Here is a 10,648-nt window from a genome sequence, read left to right as displayed (position 1 = left end):
GCCTCTGAAATAAAGAAACCAAGATGAGAAAAAATATTCAGCAGGCAGAACAATATTCATAAAGATGTATAAGCGTATAAACTGCAGTGTGATCTCCAGATCAGTTTAGGCTGTTTGCTGTGGACTTAGAACTACTGTAACTCTACAGGTTCTTTAAGAAAGTGACACCAAATAAATGCGTGGTGGATATAATGAAGCTGCTTTGATGTGACATGAATAATAAGTTCAAATCTCTGCATATAAAGATGGCATCAAAATTAAACAGGAACTCGATTTCAGCAACTTTATTCCAGTAAATGATTTTACAGTATTTCTTTAGTTTTCTTGCAGTGAGCTTTACAAGCAGGCAAAAAACAACAACATCAACAACAACATGGTCAAAAATGGATTATCTGTGTGTCCAAATCAAAGTAAATTGTTTTTTACGAGTCCACACTAAGACAGGTGAGGAGCACAACGATGCTGCTTTGTACAGATGTAAAGTCTGACTGAGAACAGGAACACAAAATGGTCCTACGCCCTTTCCCTTCCTCCTCAGCAGAAAATACCTGCATGCATGAGCAGGTTCTAGCATACAAACAGTACATTACATAGAAATTCATCGTTTTCTAATAAGGCATTCAGTGGTGGAACAAGAAAAAAACAAAACACAGAAGAGTTTAGAACAGCATCAGAGAAGATTTAAGGCCAAGAAACAAAAGAACGTTCCTCCTTAAGACCAGTTCTTAAGGAGACCTTAAAGTGACAACAGACACAGCCTTATGATAAAAAAAAAAAAAAAAAAAAAACAGTAACATGTTTTGCAGAAATGGTTGCAGACATCCAAATCATATAAAACCACTTTAAAAACAAGCTGAAGACTGTGCTTCACCAGTGATCCACAAATTCACATTGGAAAGGTCAAACTGCTCCTCAGAGAGGATGGTACGGCCCAACGTACAGATGCTAAATACATTCATGAAGTTGCTTTTCCCACCAAATTTTCATCCACTGACTGTACATGAGAACTGGACTGAGTGACCCCTCCCCTAGCGTTCCAAATAGGAAGTACCCACTGGCTCCAAGAAGCCAAAATCCTATAGACTTCTATAGAGAAATAAACAGCTGTTATTCACTCAATCTATTTGTTAGAATTACCATTTGCTCTGATACATTTTTTTAACACTTTCTTGATAATCCTTTTTTCTTCTTCTGTAGTTCAAGTTATTGAAGTTATAAACTGACCAATCAGGTGCCTCAATTAAAGTAGGTGGAGTCTGCTGGCTTTCACGTTCACGTTTGGCAGATTTTGTGTAGCCCCCTGTTAAATGTGTGGCTGTCCAGCAAGCTCACTCCTGACTGGCCAGAGTGGTTGCCATGAGAACAATGACTGACTCAAATCAATTACTTCTTACAAACATCATCTAGCTCTAAAATAGCACAAAAAATGGCAACTGAATTGACCTCATCTGGAAGTAAACCAATTTTTCATGGACTCATTCCAGTTCTTAGATACAGTCAATGGTTTCACCTCAGTACGTTTCCACTTTCAAAATAAAGTGACTGAACAATCGTTTTAAAATGGTGTTGAAGTGAAACACAGATCTACTTTAAACCAAAGGAAAAAAGTCAATGAATGAAGAAACTCTCCAGGGGTCCAACAGTAAACGATGAGCCTGTTGACTTCTGGTTACGCATTCAGCTGTTACATGTGAGGGTTCTCCTGATGTTTGTGTAAATCCATCAAAGCTTCAAAATAAAAACTCACATTCCTGTGAGCAACAGAACCAAAGGTCAAGAAGACCTTCCTGAAGGTAACAGCCCAAGCAGCAGGCCCTGCCCCAAAAGGCCAACCAACCGCAGAAACCAGACCAAAGCAACGATGAGCAGATGGTGCTGAGAGGGGTGATGCTAAATGTCTTCACCTGGACCTGATGGTTAGCCTGAGTCTGACACCTCAAACCTTTGAGCCCCGCCCCTTCCTCGAAGGTTTCTGTACCATCCAACAGTAGATTGACGGCGCCGCCTCAACCACGGAGGCGCCGGTGTCCGTTCTGACACGTTTCCCTGAGAACCGCCAAACACACCTTTCCTACGACTGGACTTATGGCAACGTGGGGGGGGGGGGTCTGCAGTCCAAAACAACCAAAAATTCATGATGAAATATATATCTACATCTATATATTTATACAGAATGATGAGTGCAGCATTGCAAGGAGAAGATATATTAAAAGCTCAAATTTACAAACACTTTACATGATCTTGGCGACGTTCTGAGGGAGCGTCCCCCTCGAGGAACTTTATCCGTCAGGCTCCGCTTAAACACACGAATACGACTGTGCTGGTGGTGGAACAGAAGAGTGTTTTTACAAAGACACTGTGGCGACACTTCCAGATCAATCACTTTTGGTTGCAAAAGAGAACAAAGCGTGTCCGAACTTTAACAGACTAAGTCAGATAAACACAATCCACGAACAGCGCGGTCGACGGCCGCACACCAACGTTTGATCCCGACAGGAACGGGGGCGGAGTGGCCTCCATCAGTTTTATCGGGATAGCAGAGCATTTAGATGGTGCTGTATTTGTGGGGGGGGTTGCGTTGTCTGTTCTTTTTGTTTTCTTTTTTTTTACTTTGGATGCTTCTTTTGGCTTCAAGCAGTAACCATTGCAACAGTAATGAGTTTGCATTACAATGTTGGGTCTTTCCTTACAGACATGCTAGACAAACTCAAATATTTCACAGTTTACATCAAAGTCCTCTTATCCAACTATCTACATAGTTCACATTATAAAAAATAGGTTATTGCGCATCCCAAAAAGTGCAATGTATGTTTGAAGGTGATCTGGTTTGGCGCCGGTTTCATTTTCTTCCACTTTCCGGTAAATTGGGGGGGGGGGGGGGGGGGGGGGGTTTCCAGTCGGGTAGTAGCTGTCTGGGACCGGCTTTGCTATGCAATGACCATGGGGACATCATCGGAGAATCCGCTGATCATGGGCGCATCTTCATCGTCGTCATCACCTAAAAACAGATGAGGAGAAAATGAGGTGATTTTGGAAAAGACCTCAGCTAAAACAAAATGCAAACATCAGTTTGACCCTTTTCTTAACTTATTAACCATTTTTACCAGTGGTCCCCTACCCCTGGGCTGCAGACCAGTACCCGTTTGTGGAACAATTTGGAACTGGCCAGGAGAAAAATAAAACAGGAACTACACTTTTTACGTACATCTTATTCTGAAGGAAGTTTTATTTTGGAAAACTTCTGGATTATCTCCACCACATTTGACTCAATCTTGAAGCATATCAAGCTGCTCGGTCATGTGTGGAAAATCCCGCCCATCCTGCGCCTTCCAGAAAGAGTCTGCTCTGTCAGCTCCGCCCCCAGAACTAGCGTTGATCAGCAAAAGGCTTTAATATTATTCAAAAGTTTGGATGTTGTTTGTTTTTAAAGGCAAAGCTCAGATAATTACTGCAGATCCAACGTTTACTGAAGCCTAGAAAAACCGTTTTGTGCTGCAACACTTCACGTAAGTAATGTGTTCCATGAAGCTGCTTTCCTCCGCATCAGAATCAGCTGATTCACCTCGATCACGTAAGTGGTGGAAGGCTTACGGTAGGTCAAAGAGAAAGTGTTATTTAGGTGTTGCCAGCAACATCTCCGGTTTCACGTTAAAAGATTTTGTTTCATTTATTTTTCCATATTCATCAGTAACGAAGAAGCATAAGGCTTCTCTTTTTAAGAAAGACAATAATAACTCAAATTAAATAAAAATGTTTCCGATTAAAACTTTTATTTGAAAGTTTAATCAAGAGTTAACACTAAACAATTTAATATGTGTGGAAATTATTCCAAGTTTGACAGTTTACTGAAAATAAATTAATGCTTTGATCATATTTAAGTGTATTAAAACATGGATCGCTGTGCTGATTTAGCAACTGTCTATAGGAGGTTAGAGAAAAGGTCAGAGGTCAGGAATGCATCCGATACCTAGTTCATCTCCAGAAGAAAAGATGGCGGAGCCCAGGCGGGAGTTGTAGTGGGAGTTGGCGAAAGCCGTGAAGTTGTTCTGCAGTCTCCGATGGCGAAGGTAGAGCGCCACCAAACCTCCACACATTCCCAAGAGCAGGACAAAGAGGACCGGGACCACCACCGCCGCCATGTCCTGGGAGTGGACCTCAGTCCGAGAAGCGTCGCTGGTTCCTTCGGGTGAAAGAGCACGCCTTCATCAAACATGTCCCACCGCAGCAGGACCTCTGATTTCATCTGTTCGTCGACTTTTTAAAACTGGACATCCCTGCCGCTCAAATTGGGGTTAGTGTGAACACAGCTTAAGGTTGATGGGGTACATTCCCTCATCAAGCAGGTCTTTTTGGCGACTGCAGAAACTTTCAGATTATCTAAATACTGACGTGAATGTAAACATATTCACAGTTTACTGTTTACTGGTCCCGAGCTTTTCACAATATAGATATAGTAAAGGTACCTTTTCAGTTTTTGTTGTTTACCTGCTGGTTTAGTGTTACATCATGACAGACGGGTAACCTCTCCGTCTTCAGAACAAGTGCCGCTTTTGACCTCGTTTAAAAGCGGTAACCTGAGCAGTGTATTGTGGGAAAAACAGCATCTTAGCACCTGCCAGCGTGTTGTAGAGCACCACAGCAGGATCGCCGCACAGCTGACCGCCCAACAAGCAACGAGCCTGCACTGAGAAGGTGTAGCTGTGGCCCGGCAGCAGGCTGGTGATGCGGAAGAAGGTTTCGGTGGTGTTTCCCAGATATGAGGTGTGGTTGGTGGTGCTGTCAAACGCATGAACTTCATATCCCTGAAAACAACACAACAGAATGAAGAGCAGCGGCGGCGGCGGCAGAAAGACTGATCTGACTGAAGTGCAGCATTGTTCCCTTCAGAGTAACTCAAGGAACTTTCTAGGATTTAAACATTTCAACTAATGAACCTAAAGTTTGAAGTTCAAACTTTAATCTTTATGAAGCATAAAATGTCTGGAAAAAAAAGACACATTTTTATCTGCCATGGACAGCTGCATAAAGTACCACCAGTCTGTCCAGCCACCTCATTGGCCAGCCTTTGAATCTGTCAAATGGAGTTTGGATGGATGAAGCTTCATAAAGAGGAGCTCCCTGCAGAGCCCAAACAACCCACACCAGCCTCACCCTGCTCTCATTGAAGCCCCTTTCCCGGACCGCCAGGCTCTTCCAGAACAGGAACACGTGGTCGTTCTCCGTCAAAATCTTTAAGGCTTCAGGCGGAGGAAGAGGAGCTGCAGAACAGAGAAGAAAAGCTCAGATTTTATATTAAAGAAAAAAAGCCTTCTTAGCCTAAACATGTAACCTGTGTTGTTTTCTAGGACATAGTTTCTGCAGAGCAGCAGGGGTTCATTAGAAATGGGCAGGCAGATTGTTTTTTTGTTTTAGCCTCCAGTTTTCCTTTACTTGACTTGATTTGATTTGATTTATTGATTTATTTCAAGCATTGTAGTCAAAGCAATAAATAATTTACACATGTTTATCAAACTCATTACAGATATATTGAAATGCATAGTTTAAAAAGAGAGAAAATAAAACAAAACAAAAAAGTCACTTAAGTCACATTTGCTTAATTAAATATAGAGATAATTAACTAAAGTTAAGTAGAGCTTTATTTATTGCTTGGAAAGGAGTGGGAAGAAGCGAACTTATATAAGCCCACCCCTACTGAGTTCATTCATTTGATAGTTTTACAGTTTTTGAAATCCGGTAAAGTTTATCTTCATCCTCTGTAAAATATCCGCAGTTACTTCAAACTTTCATTGCACACCAGATTTCATGTAGGAACCATTCAAATGTGATGTAAGTTTTTCCTTAATCCATAACTGTCAACTTGAAGCTAAAAATTTAGACGTCAACTTCAAGTAGAACATTGATTTTTGGCACGTGAGCGAGCAACTTGACGTGCACCAAAAATGAGTCGGATGTGGTGGCTAATGCAGTAATTTAAAAAAACTAAATCTTATGAATAAAAGGGAAAAAATGGAGTTCATGATTTTTTCCATGAGGCCTGGAACCAACTGTACCACTTAATGATACCGGTCTGTGGGACCACTGACCTAGATGACCAGGATGTAGAAGAATAGGTGTTGTCTTGAGATCTGTCATTTTAATCAGATTGATAAAAACAGGATAAATGTTTAAAGGTAACTGAAGATTTATTTGGACAAATGTGGTTTGAATTTTATTGCAAGTTGAGAAAACTTTTTTTCTGTGGTTTAAGCAAACCTCTGCTTCCTCCATCACTGCTGTTTTTTTGTTTTTTTGGGGGGGTATTGTGTCAAATGTAATTAGTCCAGGGATCAATGACAGTGGTAAACTCATTTGTTTAGTTCCAACAAGTTTAAATTTCCATCAGATTTAGCTTAGTGCTTCTACTGAACCCTCTTTGTGGGGATCTGCCTGCTAGCGTCCTTCAAGCAAAGGTGTTGCTAGAGAACAGAAGATCTTCTGCTTTTATCCCGTCTCTCGTTTGCATTCACGTTTCTTTTTCCATCTTCAGAGCTTTGACTGAACTCACTTGTGCTGAGAGTGAAGCTGGCCTCTTTGCTCATGTTGAGCAGACGGACTGAGATGCTGTATCTTCCTCCAGGCTCCAGGTCCTTCAGCAGGTACTCCACCGTGTTGCTCTGACTAGTGAACTTATAGTCCCTCTCAACATTTTGAATCACGTCCCTCACATGGATTACGTATGTCTGAGGATAAAAAAAAACAACGTGGTTTTGATTGACAAGATGTAATAACTTTAAATCATTAACGCCGGCTTTCAAAATGATGACCCGCATTTTAGCCGTACCAGAGGCTTGCTCGGGGTGTCGTACGGCGGCTGCCACTTCAGAGTGGCCTGGGTTTGGTCGACCCGCACCCGGTGGAGGTTTCTGGGCGGCAGTCTCTCATCCGGAATCATCTTCACCACGGCATAGTCAGAGGGCGGGCCGAGGAACGGGTAGACTGCCCGGACCTGCAGACAGAGATTAACAGGTGAGTCTGAAACACCTTAACTAAAAGCACATAGTCTAAAAAACCTGATCACAACAGATCTGATCAATGATCACAAAAATCATGACAAACTGATGCAGAGCGGCAACTTTCATGAAACTTTCAGATTTCATGTAGTCCTCTTTCAAGTGGTAGGGGTGTGGACATCCAACAAGCTCACTCCTGATTGGTAGAGTGGCTACCATAGAAATGTTGACTCAGACCAAACACTGCTTACTGACGATGTCTGGCTCCAACATGGCGGCATCCGTATCATGAAAAATGGGAACTGAATTGGTTTATTTCATTTGGTTTAAGCTGGAAGTAAGCTATTGTCTATGGATGTTATCACACCCACTCGGCCCAGTTCTCTAATAGAGCTGATTGGTTCAACAGCTGTTTTTCCTGTACATTTTTACATTTGATTCCAAATTTAAAATGTGTTGAACTTTTTGGCTGAACATGGAGTTTTGATGATGTGCTTTTGCTAAACTTTCTGTAAGAACATCAATGTCAAACATGAAGAATTTGACATGAAATGGGTCACAGTGAGAAGTTTGAGAGTTACGGCTGCTTAGATATTTCTGATTCAACAAGTAGGGATGGAAATTTTAAACCAAAACAGTATTTATATGTATTTTATTACTGATTTCATGTTTTGTACAATTGCCGGTGTGATAATAACTGTTGAGATAACTGTGTTGTAATATTGGGCTATTTAAATAAAATTTAATGGAATAATTACACCCTTTAACCATAAAATAGAAGTTGCATTTCCAGAAAGTACTCACCAGGAAAAGATACTGCTCATCCCTGTCCACAGTCACCGTCAGGTTGAAGGAAGCGGAATCCACGCGGCGGGGCCAGCGGTACAGATCCAGGAAGGATGTGGCGTAAAACACGCCGTACTGCTACAGACACACACATGCAACAGGTTGATGACTAAGATGTGGTCTGAGGTTGGTGTCTTTGGTACTTATTCATCCTCCTGTTCCCTGTTTCCATGAAGAATCCCTGACAAAAAGCTTTGACCTGTATTATTTGCTGCACTCTTATTTTCATGAGTCTCCAAAAATGAAACGTCTTGTTTGTAAAATTTTGCTCTAAAAGAAGTGAAACAGTGTGTTGGTGGTTACCATATGAGCAGCAGGTGGCACATTTTACCCGGAGAGTTTTAAAGGTATCTTCAACAGCCGATCAGTTCCTTTCACCACTGTTAATGTATTATTTCATACAAACTTATCTCCAAAAAAGAAGAACACTAGACAAAATGCGTCTGTAATTGTGGTTCTGCTGGTTTAACAGTTTGGGTTATTTCTGGTAATACTTTCCTTAAGTATTTTCTGGTTTAGAGATCACACTATTCACTTATGCTCCTCAGAGAACCGGGGAGTTCAGGAGGCCAACCCACTGCTCAAAGTCCAGAGGAGCAGTTGAGGACCAAATGATGCTCTGATGGAGCACAGATTACTTGGACCTCAATATCCCATTCGTGTAATCTGATATGTATTTAGGCCATTCCCATACAATATAATAAAACAATTTTAAAGAATGAATGACTTGGATCATAGATGTTCATAGAGTGTAGTAATATGAGCATCCACCAGAGTAAAATATCATGTTGTTAAAAGTTTGGAGGCAGGGAGTCTGCTGCAGGTTCCTTTCAATTATCAACAAACAGATTTCCCAACAAAACTGACCTGAAGACAGAGGAATTTGGCCTCAAACACCACGGGACCAACAGCCTGTTTAAAGCATAGACGAGTCCGAATTGCTTCCTTACCCCTCTGGCTCCTCCAGATTTGTAAGGAGGATCCGTAGCGACTTAGGACTGGCTATCCCTCCACTGGTAGGTTACTCTACGCCACAGTGCAATGTGGAGGAGAAACACATTTCTGCACATTGGTGTGCTCTGAAGCACTGACTTTTACATTTAAATTTAAGTACTGAGCTTTTGTTTTTGCATGTTTTTTTAAAGTTATAAATCCGACGTTGTGTATTTTCCCAGCACTGGCAGCTATGCGCCAACATAGATGTCTGGCGGCTATTGATGACGCCATCGAGTGGTAGTAACGTCCAGATTTGGAGACACTATTCTTGTCATAACTCTCCACTTGGAGGGATAAATGTAGAGGTAGGGAGAAGCCGTAGGGGTACAGAAGCAATTCGGATTTGGTCCATGTGATGTTTACATATATGTGTTGGTGGAAAAGATAAAGAACCATTTTAAAATTCTAAATATTTCCAGAAAGTTTTTATTTATCTTTGTGTTTTCAATGTCATTTACCTAAAGATAGTGTAGCCAAGGCATTCATTACACTTAAAAATGATCATTAAAACACATCTAAACTATTTTTGAGAGGTTCTATGCTGTTCATCCCTTCAAAAAACACTAACTATGAGATCCAGCAGATAGGTGGTCAAAGGAAGCTGTTGGTCTTTGTTGAATCATTTTCCATGTTGATTTAGTGCTGTAGAGGGTTACGGCCAGTAGATGGTGCTAATTTCCCGTGATTTGGACCAAGTTGAACTTCATATACTTGGGGGAGAAACTGAAGCCCCGGCGAAATTCGTTCTGAGCTCCATTTGATTTCAGAACGCATTTGTTACTACTTTGAAGGGGAGGAAGAAACGTGCTGTTCAGTAATATTTGTAATATTTGGCCATATGCTTTAAAATGAGAAAACGTGTCTATTTTGATGTTTATTGGGAATTGGGTAAACTGAGAAAACTAGGAATTTCATTTTTCTCACTGCTTCTTTCCTGTTTTCGTAAGACATGGACTTTTGTTATGTTGAATATGTGAATATATAGTGGTACTCTTTATGAAAGGAACAAATAAACAGAACAAGACCTCGACTTTGCAGGTGGTGGTGGTTTTGGGGCCATGTGCTTGCCGTACCTTTGCCAGAGGGCCACTGACAGTCCAGCTGCACTCCACAGCAGTCTGATTTAGAGCCTTGGCTTTGAGGAGGGGCTTCTTTGGTGGTGTGCCGGTTGTACGCTGCTGGGAAAGGGTGGTGGGGCTGTCTCCAGTGCTGGTGTGAGCCCATACAGCCACCTCATACAGCGTCCCTGCAGTCAGGTTGGAGGCTAAAAAAAAAAGTAGTGTGTCACCTTCAACTCAGCAGTTTGGGGATGGACGATGATGAAACAGTCAGGAGGAGAACCTTTCAGGATCCCTGATGTGACGTTGTAGTTCCTGCTTTCCTTAACGTGGGAATCAAATTGCCAGGACAGAACGGCCATAAAGAGCTTTACCTGCAGAGATCAACCAACGTGTCACAAAAAGGAAAACCCACCAACTAAGAAGAGTTTTAGAGAAGATCAAACCTCAATCTTGGAGTCCAGGCTTAAGGACAGACTCATGGAGTCGTTGCTGATGCTTTTTACCATCACAGAGGGAGGGGGCAGAGCTGTGGAACAAACAACACACCAGAGATGTTCATTTCTATCTGAAATAGTTTTAAATCAAACTTACCAACTTTTCTAAACTGTTTGGTAGAAATATGTTGTTGTTGTTGTGCTATCTTTATTTACATTATTACAACCACTGGTGCAATTTCTTTTTTGATTTTCACTCGTGTTGTAAGTTTTATAAATATGTGACATGTTTAATTATTTTAATTAAGGGGCGGCCGTGGTG

At 41.5% G+C, this 10,648-nt stretch overlaps 1 protein-coding gene across 1 annotated transcript in view; it reads right to left on the bottom strand.

Annotated features, from left to right (window-relative positions):
- Positions 1-269: 269 nt before the first annotated feature.
- The window catches only part of sorl1 (sortilin-related receptor, L(DLR class) A repeats containing), a 53,770-nt gene continuing 43,391 nt past the window's right edge, over positions 270-10,648 (bottom strand). The window contains exons 39-48 of the mRNA XM_023961483.2: positions 10,336-10,418; positions 10,173-10,263; positions 9,905-10,095; positions 7,794-7,913; positions 6,821-6,985; positions 6,545-6,719; positions 5,152-5,258; positions 4,613-4,802; positions 3,968-4,180; positions 270-2,998 (exon numbers count right to left, since the gene is read on the bottom strand). Coding sequence (XP_023817251.1) covers positions 2,928-2,998; positions 3,968-4,180; positions 4,613-4,802; positions 5,152-5,258; positions 6,545-6,719; positions 6,821-6,985; positions 7,794-7,913; positions 9,905-10,095; positions 10,173-10,263; positions 10,336-10,418 — 1,406 coding nt within the window. The 3' untranslated portion in view covers positions 270-2,927. The remainder of the gene's footprint in view (positions 2,999-3,967; positions 4,181-4,612; positions 4,803-5,151; positions 5,259-6,544; positions 6,720-6,820; positions 6,986-7,793; positions 7,914-9,904; positions 10,096-10,172; positions 10,264-10,335; positions 10,419-10,648) is intronic.

Source organism: Oryzias latipes, chromosome 13, assembly GCF_053564925.1.
Source record: "Oryzias latipes strain Hd-rR chromosome 13, Olatipes_Hd-rR_3.1".
Lineage (NCBI taxonomy): Eukaryota > Metazoa > Chordata > Actinopteri > Beloniformes > Adrianichthyidae > Oryzias > Oryzias latipes.
This window is presented reverse-complemented; position numbering and strand designations above follow the sequence as displayed.